Source organism: Chinchilla lanigera, unplaced genomic scaffold, assembly GCF_000276665.1.
Source record: "Chinchilla lanigera isolate Chin_1 unplaced genomic scaffold, ChiLan1.0 scaffold00001, whole genome shotgun sequence".
Taxonomy (NCBI): Eukaryota; Metazoa; Chordata; class Mammalia; order Rodentia; family Chinchillidae; genus Chinchilla; species Chinchilla lanigera.
In genome coordinates, this window is record NW_004955402.1 from 53,634,257 (window position 1) to 53,652,517 (window position 18,261).

Consider the following 18,261-nt stretch of genomic DNA (forward strand, 5'->3'; position numbering starts at 1 on the left):
TGGGGCTCAGAGAGTCTGCTTGCCTGGCTCAGAGAGCCTGCTCGCCCAGCCCCCAGCCAGAGAAGACTCTGGGCCGTTCAGTCCCGATCTCCTCTCTGCCGCCACAGCGACTCAGTCTGTAATGTCCGCGGGGTCTTTGTTCTCGATTCCTGGCCTCCGGAATTGGGTGGGGCCTACCTGGCTCTGTGCGCGCTTTTCAGCTGGGAATCGTGGTGGTATGCGTCCAGCCCACACTCGGACCCAGGAGCCCTGCCGCTCCCGGAGAACTCGCTGCCTGGGCGCAAGGCGCGGGGGGCTGGGGGAGCCTGCTCAGCCGGCTCCGAGGGCCTACTCGCTACCTAAATTATTTTAAACGTTAAAATAAATGTCAATCATTAACATTTATATTTAAAAAGTCTTCTTGCTATGCTGAAATGTAAAGGGAGACCATAAAAACATCAAAGATTAGTCATTTCAAAATAATCATTTGTTTTTGTGGGTGAATATATGGGAATTATCTTATGAAAGTAATTATACTGTATTTTTAACATTTCTGTGCTGTAAGAAAACCTGCTGTCTTGAAAAAAGATGGTATTTTTATTATAACTTCCCATGTTATCACTTATAAAGGATTCTATATATTCAGATTTACCTACATACAGTGAACACATAGTAGAAAAGAGACTGATGGCTTTCCAGTGAAAGAAAAGCTATCCCATTGTTTTATAATTTTATATGCATCTTCATAAAACCACAGGCTTTCCTTAATTGTTCTTATACATCTTAAAATACATTTCAGTTTTTCAAAAATGTCTTTTTTGGAGAAGACTCCTCAAGATCACTGAAAATTCCTCTAAACAAGTACATACCTTGGAATCTCACATGCCATATCGAAATTACTTAAGTTTAGAGAACTTACACGTGTAATTGGAAATAGAGTTACCTTAATTTTTTTAGCAGAAGAAACCCAGCCTAGTGTCGTCTTACCAATCACTGCGGTCCAGCGCTTGGCCAGAGCTGAGGTAATGAAAGCGAGACAGAAAGCAGCAGCTTTCCTCAGGAGTGTGATCAGGAGGTCAAGTAAGTGTGTCCATGTGTGATAAAAAGCCGAGATTAACTCTACATCTATGAAATTAATCAAAACATTTCAAACTGTTAATACAATGAAGCGAGCTTTTCAAAACACAAAGCTTGCCACAGATTCTTTAGTATACTTACCATTAGAAATACAAGCTTGTCAAATGAAAACAAATGTAATTCAGCATTATCCAAAATTCATTTCTGTTAAATTCTCTTCCATTCCTTTTTAAAGACACCTCCCCTCCACCCTCCTGCACACAAAGACATGCAAACCTTCCTCTTCTAAAACACACTCAACAACAATCAGAAAGGAAGTTCGTGTTATTATTTCTTTTTTGTAAGAATCTTTCTTATACTGAGTAACTGCTATGTCTTAGACTGAGTAACTACTTTGAAGATAATGATACACAGTATAGTAACCACTGTTATTCTCTTATTGTGGTTATGAAAATTTGTCTTATTTTTTCATAAAATAGAAAGTGTAACTAATTGAATATACTGTAAGTCATAACTTCAGAGCTCTATATTGGGCACATAATAAAAACATATTGTTTGTGCTGCTTCTGTAAAAGTAAGTTCTCTCCTATTTTCCTTTTTCCCTCTAGCAAAGGTGAAAAGGAAAGCACAATGTGCCAAGGTCAAGGCAGAAGAGAAGGAATTTCTTTGAAGAACCAGGAAAAGTGTTACCTCACTCAGAACACTTCCATAACTCCAGCTGTGCTTACCGCTAACAACGTAGCAGTTAACCGGATAGAGTCAGGGCACATTTTTCTAGCTCTACACTCTGTAAATGTAAACTGCACAGATATGGGTATCTTAAACCATGTCTCTCCCCATGCTATCCTGTCATCCTTTGTCAAATTTCATTAAAAATTAACTGAGGACTTCCATCCTGGTGTTTTTCAGCACCAATGGGATATTTGGAAATATCTTCTTCTAGGGTATCTGATTACATGTTTCTTAACTGCCTTGTCCTTATTGGCTGTCTAAAAGAGGTGTTTTTAGACATATATTTCCTCACTGCTGTTCCTACAAAAATTTAACTCTACAGTATAATGTATGTCTCTTGATGTACTATAATGCTTACCTATACTTATACCTAAAAGAGTAAAGTGTAAACTTTACTTGGTTTGTCAAGGCATAAGAATAGCAAAGTATTTAAGTTGCAAGGTAAATTAAAAATTGTTCATACTTAACTTTATTACTCTACTTGTTGAATAACTTTTAATGTAATTTATTGCCTTATAAACATTATATAGAATCACATATAAATTAGCAATTCATACAGACATCAATTTTTATATAATCTTTCAAGACTTATTTTTCCAGAAAATACTTAAAAACGCAATTTCTAAAAGCATGTTTAGTGAACTTTACCTTTGTTAGCTATTAGAAAATATCTTTTAACCAGCAGCTAGATGTTCATTCAGATGTTGTCCATGTTTTCCCTCATTTGATATAATTAATGGTATGTGCAATAATTTTTAGGTAATTGGATAATAAAATTTGTCCTACATTTACTTAATTTTCAAAGACCAAGTCACACACAAATACAAAAGGGTCAATAAAAAGCATATACACAGGAGCCAATAGCAGTCAAGATGCTGAACCACTGCTTGCTGTGTGACTTTGGAATCAACAACTGATCATATTTATCATAAGAACAGTAATGGTTGGCTACTCTAACTGTAACCAAACATTAACCAAGCACTACTGTTGCAGCACTACTGTTGCATACATAACTTTTATCTTCTATGAACTCAATTTCAATGCTTTTCAGGGGATATCAAAGGAAATCCAATGTAAAAAACTAAACATTAAGTAGCAAGATTTTATCAGGTGAGCTTTGCAGACTCACAGGCCATTGTAACACCTAGGTTTTATTGCTATTTGTGTCTGTTTTTTGCCTTATTCCCTTCTCCTAGCAGTCAATGTTAATTCCTTGGGGGTGGGGTGGGGGTTGATAGCACCTTGCTGGGACTGCCTCTTGCAGAATCTCCAGGTATGGAACTGCTGGTCTTCCATCACTGGCGTAATTTTAACATGGCTCTCATTCTGAGGACTGGGTTTGTTGGGTATAGGACACATTTTACTTTCTAGACCCCGAATCAACCAAATCCAAACAATTCAAAGGACTAAGTAAGAGAAAATTCAGTCAAGAATTACCAGGTGGTCACCTATTTCATTATAAGCTATGATTTACACTTTAAAAACAATTATATTGGATAAAATAGATTTGATTTTGATAAAGATGCTACACTGTTGCATTTTCTTTACTGCTATGCATTACATTAAACTTTCCATGCTAAAATATTTTACAATGTATGATTTTAGCAATTTTTTGGTTTTTTTTGAGACAGGGTCTCACTATGTAGCCCATGCTAGCCTTGAACTCACAGCAACCCTCCTGTTTCAGCCTATAGAGTGCTGAGATTACAGGCATGCATCACTATGCCTAGTGAAAATTTTGGCATAATATGCTAGACTGGCTTACACTTATTAATACAAATGACTTATTAGTCTTGGAGAATTAGGCATAATTTCTAAAAAAACAACTAACACCCAGAATTCACTGTACTTTCTAACATGACAGAGTTTTGTCCTCATTTCAACTTACAGCACAAACATTATCCTTCATTGTACCACATGTTTGCCATAAGTGGTCTCCTAGAAGACTTAAAAACCCAGAACCACTTAAAAACTATCCTACCCATAAAACAGCTCATCACTGAAGCTTTCTGAAATACTGGCAAAAAATAATCTCCAAAGTAACCTTAAAGTGAATATCTGGAGTGAAGTAAAATTTTTTTTTTCGTCAATAATATTCATTTGAGAACTAAGCTAAACAAAATAAAACTTACCTAATACATCTTTGGTGCAAACTGTGAGAACTCCAACGATATTAGTGATAAGAGTTTTCAGAAGCTCTTCCTGCATCACAAGGTTAGGGTCTACCAACAAACAGGACTGCAGAAGCCTGGACAAAGATGACAGATATTCCAGGAGAAAGGAGGCCTATTGGCAAAAGGAGATAAAGTATAACAAAACATAAAAATGGCTCATCTCAATGACATAGCATTTTACTTTTCTATGCATTATAATAAATCACAACTTGGTAAGAAAAGAATAAAATACTAATAAAATATTAATCATAATTTCTGTAGCTCTAAAGTTAATACTTAGCCAGCAAAGCATTATTTTCCCTCATATTATAAGCATGTCTTTAATGACCAATTAGCACTATCAACTATAATACCACCAAACCAAGCTGTTCTTTCAAAGTCAAATTTTTTATTCTATTTGAAGAAAGAAGGTTTTCATATTTTAAGTAGCTAAACTGTGAAATCAACCTGGAAGAAGGGCAAGACATATTTCAAAGATATAAAGCACACAATTTTGAATGGAAAGAAAGATTACAAAAATAGTCACTGGACTACACAAGTGGGGATAAAACTAGTCTAATAGCCTAATCATTGCTACAAATAAAGTACAAATATGTCCTGTTCTTGCTCTTACCTATCCTTCAGCATAAAAAGTGTATTCTTAACTATGAGATAAAAAATCAAGCCTCCAATATTACATAAATATCACCTGATTTTCCAAATGTGAAAACTATAAATACTACCTAGAAAAGTACTTTAAAAAATAACTTCGTGGATATATAGAAATTACAGATTAGGCTGCTCTTGTTTAGATCTAAAATGCCCCCAAAGCCTGGTGCGGTCAGAGGTGGGGCTTTCTGAAGACGACTGGGTCACGGCGGGCACTGCCCTCATCAGTGGACTACTCTTCTCAGTGACAGTGCGTGTGTGAGGAGGTGGGGCCTGGACCAGAGAGCTGGGTCACAGGGAGGGACCCACAAGGCTGTATCTACCGCCCTCACTCCTCCTTCAGTCTCTGATTCCTGGTCGCCATGATGTGAGCAGCTTCTTTCCTGAGCTTTAGGTTTCAGAGTCGGCAGACTATGAAATCAATCCTCTAAACATCATATGCCCCAGGAACCTCTCCTTTAAGTTGTGAGTGTTGGGTACTTTGATCTGTCAACAAGAAAGTGATTAAGATAGCTGTGATGCCTCATTTACCCACTATCCTCAGGCAATGAGATAGTTCTTAGAAATGAACCTTATAGAGATATCCTGAAGTCAGTCTCTGTCTCTCTCCCTCAGACATTTTCTTCTCACTATATTCTAACATTGCAAGAGCGAATTTAAGAGTCAGGATCTGTTCTATATCTGTGGAAGGGTATGTGCCTCTATGGTACACAGTCTTAGACTATTTCAAAATAAAAATTCTACACTATTTGTCTTTTTGAGTATGTTCACCTTTTATCTAATTTTATAACTTAAAAATGTAAGTGGGTCTGTATGTTACAAACTCCTAAAAGTTTGTGAAATTTACTTTGCTTACTACTGTGAAGTCTTTTTTGATCCTTTCATATTTTATACTATTACAAGTTATAGCAAGTCTGACCTCTAGATATCAGAAGTAGTACTATAAATAAATACACCAGTAAGAAATGTGAGATAAAAACTGAATTGTGACTATATTATCAAAGATTAAACAGAATATTGATGCAATAGTTCATAGAGTAATGTTTTCTGTTTATGACACTCTTCAAAACAAATGCCAAAATACAAAACCTTAGCAAGCACCATCTTCAACACACCTGTACCTGTAGCAGACTTCAATCCCCCATCCACAGTTCTGCCCACAGGCTCTGCCTCACACACCCAAAGACTGTTTCTCCTCCTCCTCAGGCGCCGGCTCCAATGTTAGGTTGCCAATGTCTTGTCGGACTATCCTACCTAATAAGGCCACCTCTTTCCTTGTTGGCTGCCCTTGTACCCAGCCTCACGTCTGTCCTACATCGTTGGTCACCATGGGCTATAGTGCTTTACCTTCTACTCATGCTTACTATCCTTCTCCTGTACTAGGAACCACACTGCACTTGGGGAGAGATGTGTGCACTCTGCTCACAGATGTCTCACTAGCACCTCGGACAGTCTAGTGCACCTAAGGCTGAAGAGCGTGCTGGTGTGAGAGAAAGGACTTATATTCACACCAGCAGCCACATCTACATGAGCAGACAATATAAGGGTTACATGAGACATTCAGGAGACAGCAGCAAACAACAGCAGGCCAGGGTCTGCCCTCATTTCTCCTTCACACATTTGGCTCCAGCTGTTCTGACTTCCTTGCTGCTTCTTGGACAGGCCATGCATACTGTGAGACCATGGGCCTATTACATTCACGGGACTAGCCTCCTCGCTTACTTCAGGTCACAACCACTGTCTGAAAGGCTTTCCCTGGACACAAGTGGAGCACTCCTCTTCTCTCAACTCTGACAGCACTTCCTGTCCCCTGCAGGAGGTATTCTTCTGATGTCTGTCATCATCAGACACACATTAACTCAAAACTCTTCCTCCACCAGCAGGGGAAGGAGCTGTGTCTCATCCATTCAGGGTCCTGGTAGGCAGAAGGCAGTCAGTAAAGGTTTATTGAGCGGACGGACAATGGCAGAGACAGTTGCTATGGAGGCGGCAGGTTCAGATGGAAACACTGTCCGAGAACAAGTATTTCAGACATGAAATAGCCCCAGCTTTGTAGTAGGGGTCTTTTATATTCAGAAAGTTCAAAGAACACATCTCAAAGCATAGTATACTAGTCTAGTTCACCTTTAACTCACCACTTACTCTCTCCCAAATCTAGGAACCCATATTCAAATTTGATTTTCAGATAAAATCTCTACTAGCAACAACTACACAAAATTTGTTTTTTTGTTGTTGTTTTTTTTTTCCGGTACCGGGAATCGAACTCACGACCTTGTGCTTTACAGGCAGGCACTGTGCCACTGAGCTAAATCCCCAGCCCTACACAAAAATTTATCACACATATTTTACATATAGAATCTATCTATATGCAAAAACTTAAAAATAATAAATATCTGTGAAGAAAAAAAAATATAACCTTAATTTTATCAGAACAGCTCTTAAAAATACACATAATTTAGCCAATATGTATTTGAACAACTTCAACTTACGTAATTAAAGATAAAAAAAACCAGGAATAACAAAGATAGTCTAAAATCACAGAACAGGTATATAGAAAAATGTCCCTTTTCCAAGTGGTGCTAAAAGATAACCAGACAATTGACTAACCATGTACAGTTCATTAATGATGGAGCCAGAAATACTAGGTCGGAAAATCCACTGCTCTTTCTACCATTCAAAGGTATCTTTTATCAAAAATTTTAAGTAAACTATTTCAAAAACTTTATTATACCACACATATTCCACGAGACTTTTATCCTTCTCCTATAGTTAGATCTCCTAGGCAGAATTTATGCTTTGGGCACTTAAAGCAAACAAACCCACAATTTTGATGATGGGGAGAATCTGATACACTTACCTGAGCCTGAGCATGTTCCACTGGGGGTAATGGGGACAGCGGGGTCTTGAGTTCCCAAACATATGTCTCCAAAAGGGTGGGATCTACAATGCTAGAAAGAACAGAAAAAGAAAACCTGTTAGATGATTAGTATGCTTTTTACCGAGGATAAATAAGTCAGAATTTAAAGATTGAAGGTAAACCTGAATACAATTTAAGAGAAAGGATTTTTATAAGAAAATGTTTATCAAGATTTTCCAGAGTACTTCAAAAGGAGAAAAAATATCTTGTTAGATAAATGTGAGAAGCAAAGACTTAAGGAAATAATGTCTAAAGAAATTTTATTAAAAGCAAAATAAAAATATTATACAGCCTATTGAGAAGGAAAGCAAACAAAAGTAAAACACCGGTAGTTATGTTCCCATTCAAAGTATCAAAATCACAATCTAGGAAATATGTTCATATTCAGAAAGTAAAAACAACAAGCAAACAGAAAACTATTATAAAAATCAGAAGTAAAAAACAGGTAGAGAAACACAGTAAGCCTTTGCAAAAAAAGGTTCTTTAACACTGTGAAGGCAAACCTTTTAGAGCTGTCAGTGATACTAACAGCCTGCTGTAGCATGTGTGCCATAGGTTCCCACCACTGCTTTAGTACCCTCAGGCCTCAATGCCATGTCACAGTTAGCTGACTTCTAAAAAGGAAGGGCATTTCCAGAGCTCCACTTTGGTCACTCTTCTAGCTGGAAGAAAAGCCAGCTGACTAGCATTTATTCTTCCATCCTTACTGGCATGATGGTAGAAAGAAATGATAAATAAATAGTAAAAACAGCTTTATAGCTCATTACAGATTATAAATGTTAAAAGACTAATCACAATTGAGTCAAGTAAAACAAAAAAATACATTTACTTCAGTTTTTTTAATACTCAAAAAGAAAGAGAACACAGTATGCCTGGGCAAAGAGAAGGAAGACATTTTAAAGAGTGAATGCTCAAAGGTGAAGAGAGTAAGGCAGAGCAATGCAAATGAACACAAAGACAGGACCAGAAGGTAGGCAGCTTGACTAGAATATTGCTAGATACTAGGAAAAAGAGGAGTATTTACTCTCCATAAGGGAGAATCCTGGACATTAGCACTTTTAATCCTCTAACTCCTTAAAAAGCTGTCAGTAATGAGGCTCAAGAGATTAAATTTCCCAAGGCTGCAACACTACTAAGCGAATGAACTGCAATTTTAGATGGTTCTGAGTTCAAAGTCTAGGTCTTTTCTATGACACTGTATAAGAAAATCAGAAAAAAATTATATGAGGTTCAATATTAGGCAAATAATGTAAAAATTCAAAAAAATCAAATCACAATTTTTATCAGAATATATTCTATTGGAAACCTTAGTTTCCTGTAACGAAATAACTCCAAATTCATTTAAACAATGATTTTTTTTTTTTTTAAACCTAGGGACATGAGTCTATGACTACTAGGGAAATGAATCATCAAATTCCTTCATATCCAATTAAGAATAACCAAGGGAATGATATAATATTCCTTGAATGTGCTAGAGGACAGATGAGGTTTAGAACTCTCTGAACTGAAAAAAAAAAAAAGGCCTTAGTAGGCAAGACAACAATTGCAATTGTTATCAAGATAATCAATTTGTATTTATAACAAATCAATACAAATGTTTTAATACACCTGACCCAAAAACTATGAAGATAACTGTAGCAAAAGCAAAACACCTGTAGTTTAATAAGCCATACAAAGAATGAGAATGTACTCCCAGTATACAGGAAATATAGGAATTCTGAAATATAGGTTACGTAACATGCCTCACTTGGAGTGTTTCTCTCTCACCTACAGAGAAGTTCTATGAGCTGGGCTTGTTGGAGAGCACCTGCAGTTTCTTGTGGAGCAATCGCCAATAGGTTGTCTAGGAGGCCACAGATTGCTGAAAGAAGAGACGGAGTAACAAAAACATACTGCCTGGGCAGGGGAGCAGACAGGGATGAATCATGAGGTGGCTGTGATGATGCAGTTTCATGCTGACCTATTATTGAAAATAAGTATAAAATTAGTATTTAGTTTACTTCACAGTTATACACAATATTCACTAGTTCTTAGAATTAGAGGCAAGTTCCTAAAAATGATGAGGACAAATGACTGGTTAATTCTACTTGCTGCTCGGCTCATCTTAACCCTGAGGCTGAGAAGCTAGATTCTCCTTCTAGTCCTTTCCTCCATCCTCCACTGTATGTGTAGGTGCACATTTGTGTGCAGTATGCATGTAGATATATGTTCATGAGTGCAGTGATTGTGTGTGGTGTCTGTGTACCTACATGTTTGTGAATGTATGTGTATGAGAGTAGAAAAGCCAGTGCAGCAAAGACAGAACACGGTTTTGGGCCCTAAGCATTAACACACTGATGAACACATAGAGAGTCCACAATCCTTTTTCTGAAACTCCAGGGGTCAGAGGCATTTCAATCTTCAAAGTACTTGTGCATTTCAGAAAAGTAATAAAGTATGTGTACCATACCTTCACTCACTTGTTGAATGGACCTTAACTGTATCTGTAGCACAACAAATATACAGTCATAGCAGGCTGAATAAAGGAGTAAATAAAACCTCTAAACAGTATTGGTCATATGTAGAAAATGTGTTCAGACATGACAAGGTTAGCTACCGTAAGGCTTTTATGTAAATGTTCCACCACAGCCTCATGTGCTTATAGGTGGGCTTCTTCAGTGGTGGCTGGATCCAGGGTGTGTGATGCTGGGATGGGCACAATGCTAGGATTAAGGCTGCCCCACCTGGGTGTGAATGCTACCTGCCCCAAGGGTGGGTAGCCCGGACAGAATATAAGAGACAGAAAGGTTGGTGCTTGTTGCTTGCTCTTGGTAGTTTTGTTATTCATATACAAGTCAATATTTTCCCTAATACTTTATTATTACTGCTATTATAAATGGTGTTTTTGCCATCATTATACTTTCTAACTGCTTATGTGCATTTATTAATTTTTGCAGGTTAATATTATGTCATGCTCCCTTACTGAATTTATTTACTGCTGAAATAAGTCTTATCACTAATTCTTTAAAGATTTCCAAGCATGTTATATAGAAGGTAAAATAAGTATTTTTAAAAATTAAACAACGTTATATATTGTTAACATGAATTACTAAAAACCAAAATGGAACACTTTAGGAAAGTATCAAAACAAGTATTATAATGAAAATTCAAAACAGTAATCAAGCAAGTATTTTATTTCTCACCCTTACCCCACCCTTAGAGATTAAACCTAGGCATTATGCATGTTAGGCAAGTGTTCTACCCCTGGGCTATCCTTTACACCACATATTCTTCTTTTTTTTTTTTACTTTTTTAGACAAGGTCTCAATGCAGTTTAGGCTGACCTTGAACTCACTGTGTCGTCGAGGCTGGCTCTAGCTCACAGTGATCCTGCTGCCTCATCCTCCCAAGTGGTGGTATTACAGGTACAGACCACCATGCCTGGCTATACCACATATTTCCAGAATTTTTTTTTTTTTTGCATAGGTACTTCAATATAAGTCATATCAGAAATTTAATGCTAATAAAAAAGGCCTACATACTCTCTAGAATTAACAGCTGTAATCTTTGAAATAAAGTTTAAAGTAAAGCAGAATTGAAAGCAGTTCTGGGCTGGGGATATAGCTCAGTGGCACAGTGCCTGCCTGGCAAGCACAAGGTTCGGAGTTCAATTCCAGGTACCAAATAAAAAGAGGAAAGCATTTCTTAATAAAAGGATTAAAACTTTTATACTACCACTAATAAAAATAAAGCCTAATCATGTATTTCTTTCTTTTTTGTTAAGTTTTTCTTGTTGTTTGGTAGCAGGAATCAAACTCATGACCTCACGCTTGCAAGGCATGCACTGTGCCTCTGACTATATCCCCAGCCCAATCATGTATTTCTAATAAAGTCTCAATAAGCTTGTATCTTGCAAATGGGAAGCACAGCCTTAGCAAATGTTCCTCACCAAATCTCTTTACTTTCAGGTGGACTACTGTGGTAAAACTGTTTTCTCAAACGAGGGTTAAAAGTGGAATTAACTAATATCTTCAGTTCCCTGATTCAAACACTAAGTATGTGTGCTTAACTAATAAGGAACCATGTTACAATCAGACCATTTTTTCGTAACCAAATTCCCATTTATTAGTTAAGAATATTTGTTTGTTCATGTCCAATATAATCATTCTAAAATTATTCTATGTCCTTATTTCATTAACATTTTATTTTTTAGTTATTTACTTTCAAAGCATCTGTCTAGATCAACCTTTTTTTATGAAAGCAGACTGTCTTCCTAAAAGGATATACCTTGGGCCACAAACTGGTCATGTGAGGCTTCAGAGAGAAGCACTGCTGAGGGAACAAGTGGATGAAATTCAGCACTCCCCACTGACGGTGCTACCTATAAATCAAGAAAGAAACACTATTTAATCAGTACTGTTGTGGCATGGAATAAAAATAAAGCCTAATCAAGGAACATACACGCAAGATAACCACAAGCAAGAAACTTATAACAACATTGTACTTGCTACTATAACTAAAACACTGCATATGTTCAGAGTTTTGGCAGATTTCTTTATTAATGGGATTTTCTACTGTCTCTTATGAGAACTACTACAGCTTACTTGAACAGTAACTTACAGGAGGGCAGTTTTGATTTAAAGCCCATTTAGAATTTTAAAGTTTCCTATGAAAGCCTACTCATTACCCAAATGGTGAAAGCCAAAGATATACTATCTAAAATTCACCATATTCTTGATATATTTTACATTTATTGCTCACTCATAAGTTTTGATAATATCTATAAAAATTAAAAGTATGAAATTATTTTTCTATCACAAAAGAAATTTTTTAAAGCTTGGCAATATATTGACACTACGTTTTAGAATACAGCATTTGTTAAAACATTAAACATAATAGAAATGCTATGGAAAGCAAACACAATTCTACCCACAGGTTTATAGATAAGCAAACTATGTGGTTTCCTAAAATTGAAAGCACCTATTGATGTGTTTAGCACCTCCTAAGTGAAAAACACACTATCTGGCAAGGTCAGATAACTCTTTTTCCTACCATCAATTCCCTGTGAGACAGTGTGACCTGCCCAAACGTGGGGAGCCTCCGTGTCAGTGCAAACACACAGAACAAGCTCCCAATAGAAATCAACACTATTACAAATCAACACTATTGCAGGCTCATGTACTACATTTGTGTGTACACCACAGATATATCCTAACACTTATTACTGAATATGATGACATAAAAACAAAAACTAAGGTTATTTTCATTTGTAGTTCCTAATAATAAAGAGAATAAAAACTTGAAGAAATTGGTATGAATGAAATTAGTATACAGTTTTAAAATCTCCCTTCCAAGTTAAGACCTTAATCATCTTTTACCACGTCAAGAATCCCACTTATAATATCAACAAATGAGAGAGGTATAGCCAAAAAATCTAAGCTAAGCACAAAAAGTCATCTACAGAATAAACTCCGATAAAAGTTCGGTCTAAATAAATAACTTATAAGCAATCATTACATCTCTTAGTTTATATAAGATTTGATTCAAGTAATAGGAAAGGTAACCTAAAATTTGTTTTGTTTTCTTTTTTAAATACACTTAATACACTTTTTACATTAAGTGTATTTTTTAAATACACTTAATACACTTTTTTAAATACACTTTTCTTTTTTAAATACACTTGTGTTCTTTTTTAAATACACTTTCCCAGGGGGCCAATAAGGAGCATATAAAAAATGTTCCTGTCCCTAGACATCAAGATAACTTTTATTGTTCTGGGAAGAAAGTAATCAAATGCCAAGACTGATATCATAAACTAGGCAGGAGTTATCTAAAGTATCTAGACCTTGCTGCAAACTCTTCTGGCTATGTAAGAAAAGTTAAGGGGACAAGGATGCTTGAAGCTTTCATTTCAGTGAACATCTTTTCAAGTGACATAGACTGAAGAAGACCTTATTCTGATAAACAGAGGTGGGGGACTGGTTTGATATTTTAGCACTCAGTTGGGGAAAAGAAAGCTTTTAAGGGCCCACTAAATACCTGGCTCATTAAAAGAAAACACCACAGGAAAGACATTAATAAAACTTGTAATTTTTCTTAATATAGTCCAGGGAAGGGAAGCCCAAATTTAGAAAAGATGTTTTTGTAATGTACCTAATAGTTATAACTTAATTCAAGTGGATGAGAAAACACAAGGATTTCTTTATTATTCTTTAATAATGATTATGGGTGATTTATATTTCTAGTAGCTTCTGTGTATTTTTACATTTAGATTTATTAGTATATTACTATTTTAATAAATAGAAACAAAAAAGTATTAAACTGAATTACTCCAGATCTATGCTCAAATCTTTATTTGGAAATAATTTCCAATTGATATTTATTTGATTATATTTGATAATAAACACTGACATACAAATCTATTACTTTCACTAGAAATACAACGATTAATTATAGTTTTAGCATTTAAATATTAGCTACTGGAAAGTACAAGTTTTCTCCCAAGCTATAGGTAGAAAAAATCTGATGTGGTTCAGATCTACATTTCGCGATTAAGTATCACAAGCTAAGCAATTTGCCCAGCTGACAGTCTCATCAAGACTCTCGGTCCAGTACTATTCTCACGAAAGCACAAGTTCATTTGAGTCAGAGGAAGTCCTCAGACATACCACCTTGAGAGAGCTGGCTAGCATGGCATACCCTGAGCTCTTTGATTGACTTTTTCTCAGCAAGATAAACAAGTCTGAGTTTTCTTTGAAACATACATATGTCACTTTACCAGTTGCTGCGAAAAATATCTGAAACCTGCAACTTGAAGGAAAGCTTTATCAGTTCAACAGTTTCAGAGCTTTCAGTCCATAATCAGCTTCCTCCAAGGAAGGAATCTATGGCAGAAGGGTGTGGAAGAAAAAAGCTGCTTAGTGCAAGGCAGCCAGGAAGCACAGCAGGGGAAAAGCTCGAGAGAGTAAGGACCACATATAGACCCCAAGGTCTCGCCTTCACGACCCAATCAGACACACGTAGCAGTGTGCTTTACTCATTCCCTGGAACGTGCTCAAAGCAATCAAGTTAACAATGAAGCTCAACTGGCAGAATATACTTCTCATCCATCTTATCATTTTCTTGATGTTATAGAAGACAATAAAAGCTACTTACAGCAAATAGGTTGATGTTAAAGTCCTCAAACTGATTCAAATTAGTGTAATGGTGGTAACCAGGGGCCGGGTGTGGGGAATGAGAGGATGTTGATCAAATGGTACAAGCTTTCAGATACAAGTGAAAAAATTCTGGAGATCTACTGCACAAAATGATGACTATTGCTAATAACACTGCACTGTTCACTTGAAATTTTGTTTGTTTGTTTTCGGTTTATTTTTTTTCCGATACTGGGAATCAAACTCACGACCTTGTGCTTGCCAGGCAGGCACTGTGCCGCTGAGCTAAATCCCCAGGCCCTTGTTCACCTGAAATTTGCTTAAGTGTTCTCATCACAAAAATATGTGAGATACTGTGCTACTCTGAGAGTGATTATATCATATACGTGTCACATCATATTACAGATCTTGCATATATAGAATTTGGCAAATACGCCTCAATACAATGGGAGAAACCAAGCAAAAATAGAATTAAATTATGATTATGAAAACTGAAAAATAATTCTTTTTCTTCAAAGAGTTTGTAGATTTGGTAACTAAAGATTTCCCAATTATGTTTCAGTATAACATAAGCAGCCACTATTAAGAGAGTCCCTTTGATATTGTAAAAACAAGCAGACATTTACCATATCAAAGTAGAATTTGAATATAAAAAATTTGTTATATAAGTAAAATAAATTAATACTCAAAAAAATTTTGTACTCTGCCTTACAGAAACAAAAGACTTTACTGGAAAGCTCAAAATTAATTAGAACTTAGATACTTTATTTGTCAAAATAATCTTCCAATTTTTTTTCATAAAAAACAGTATAGTGCTTAAGTAGGTTATTTAATTTTTAAAAATAAGGGAAAAATTAGGATTAGTTACATTAAAAAAATAGGGCACAACTCTATCCAGATTTTAAAAACTTGGCAAAAAATATGATACAAAAGTTTCTATGAAATCCTAGAATCCAAGTGTTCATTTTTGTAGTTAATATTTTTCTCTTTATTCCCAAGAGCAGAAAAGCTTTGGTATCTGTAATGATTAAATCACTTCAACTACTACAGAACTATCTTTCAATGGATTGTGCACAATATTAAATGGAAAAGATCAGAAAAATACCACTGAAGGAATGAGCAGCAGGAGAGAAGAGATTCTAGCATGTCTAACTGGAAGAAGACATACAGAGAAAAGAACCACAATATAGTCATGGTCCTTATGTTGTACTATAATTAACTTAAGAGTGCAAATTAGGCAGCTTCTTGTGGCCTTGAGCCAAATATTTATATTTTCTATGATAATGTTTCTTCATGTGTAAAAAAGCATACTACCATTAAATAGTGTGGATTTAACAATTTAACCCATTTATAGCAATTAATACGGAAACCTAGGGAATACATTGAGTTCTAAAAATGAGGAAGTTCAATAAAGGTTGTAGGCATGCATGAAAATGCCAAGATGAAACCCAGTAACTTGTAAAATTAATATTCACCAATAAAAATATATACAAGTATACTGAAAAAAGATGAGAAAGTTGGTTCTTCCTATACGTAAGAACTTATTAAATAAAGCGATCAAGTTATTATCAGTATGTATTTGTGATGGTAAAGTTTGTCAATTTCATTAGCTTGGAATCATCCTCTGGGTATAGCTGGGTCATGGAAGCACCATCGTTCTATTTCTCTCTCTCCACTGTAAGGTCCATATCTGGTCCCTGACCCTTTCCTCTCCAGCACTGTGCTCTATGTCCTGGCTACTATGAACTGAGCAGCATTGCTCTGCTGTGCCCTTTTACCACAACGCACCTGCCCTGGAGCCACCTGACCATGAACTGGAACCTCTGAACATGTGAGCCAACTAAATCATTTCTTCTTTTAAATTGTGGGTATTAGGTACATGGTCCCAACAACAGGAAAGCCGAATAACACAGTATTTCAGTACCAACACAAAATAACAGTCCAAACCTATTTTAGTCACAGCTATCAGGTAGATAAAACTGCTGCAATCTTTTTCAAAATACTTTTGTCCATTTCCTTAAATGTTTGCATTTAAGAACAATGACTATAACTCTATAGAAACTTATCTCAGAAATCTTAAAAATATAAACAAGTGAGTCCAAGTCACAAAAACAAAAATGTTATTTGCTCTTTCTAATAACATTTTTAAAGGGTAACTTTTTACAAAATAATACGTTAGGCACCTAGTACAGAATAATTCATTTTATCTGCTCTTGTATTCATTTTAAAATTATATACCAAAAATTATACTAGAAAAAGTTAATACCCAGGTATCACTACATATTAATATTTGTTTTATTATTATACATAAAAAACCTCAGAAACCAAAATCAAACATACCTTGTTCTTTTTCACTGCGCTGCTGACCAGTGGTCATAGTAACAATACTTAGAAACTAGAATATCATTAGTATTTTCCTTCTAACTAAAATTTACAAAGTTTTTAGTCCTTTGGTAATCCACAGGGAGTCAAAACTTACTTAGATAAAGTATATCATTCTATCTTTCTCTCTCCACTGTCATGCACAATGCTATCTCAAAATTTCCTGGGGATTACAAAGAGGTAGGAATATGCCTTACCATTCATGCTTATATCACAACTATTTTTCTACTAAAATCCCATTTGGATCCACCTCTGCTTAAACTGTCTTGGTATACTATTAATTTTATAAAATAGCTTTCAATTCCCTCCAAAAGCTCAACATATTATTTCTCTAATGTGAACTGCAATATTTCAGAACATTTCACTATGCTGAACTGTCTTTGTATCCTTATCATTAAAACTCACACCCAAAAAGTGAATTAGCTTTCTTGACTAACCCTGATCTGGTTAGTTTAGTAATCAAACTCAGCCTTCCCCAAGTACTGTACTCCAAGTACTCCAGGCATTTTCTAAATATTCAGTGCTTTCAGTGTGACAAATTTAGTATTCTGTTATTTTCTAATTATGCTTTATGTTCTGAACTAGACTTTAACTTTGTAATGGATACTGAACATATATATATTTAAATTGCTCAGCCCTTATATTTATGTACCATAAATATAAAAAGGAAGCAGTTAGTCTTTTAATGTCCATGTCTATTGCTATTTCCTATACAAAATCACTCATCATCAAGGCGCAACCTCACTGTGTCTTGATTAACATCTATTGTGGCATCTATTATATCTGGCTTTGGAGTAGAGTGTAACATTGTAACTAACAAGGTAAATCAAACATGCTTCCACTTGAAATAAATGTCCTACCAGTCCCAGATAGTAGGATGCTGCTTCATGTCCTTGTATCTTTTGTAAAATAGTGATCATAAAAATGATTTAGCTTCTTTTTAAGACCATGAAGATTCATGAGCAAAATTTATCTTTAAGTGTTTAAATAAACTAAGTTTTCTTTAGGTTTGTGTCCCACGTATTTCACAAAGAAAAGGTCAAAAAGAAAAAAAATCATGTTTCTTATTTCATTTTGACAAATGATAAAACACTTTAAAAATACAAATATACTTCTGCTTAAGAGCAACAGAAAGGGCCAAATAGTGGGCATAAAGCTGTTGCCGCACATTGGCAGGTACAGTTATCCATCTTGGAGAAGCAGAACTGTGATTTCAGGA

The 18,261-nt window shown here is 35.6% G+C and overlaps 1 protein-coding gene across 1 annotated transcript in view; it reads right to left on the reverse strand.

Moving 5' to 3' along the window:
• Positions 1–18,261, reverse strand: part of Rttn (rotatin) — a 152,234-nt gene that overhangs the window by 33,272 nt on the left and 100,701 nt on the right. Inside the window, exons 35-39 of the mRNA XM_005373054.1 lie at positions 11,794–11,887; positions 9,295–9,487; positions 7,468–7,558; positions 3,921–4,074; positions 967–1,104 (exon numbers count right to left, since the gene is read on the reverse strand). Of these exons, the coding sequence (XP_005373111.1) occupies positions 967–1,104; positions 3,921–4,074; positions 7,468–7,558; positions 9,295–9,487; positions 11,794–11,887 (670 nt within the window). The remainder of the gene's footprint in view (positions 1–966; positions 1,105–3,920; positions 4,075–7,467; positions 7,559–9,294; positions 9,488–11,793; positions 11,888–18,261) is intronic.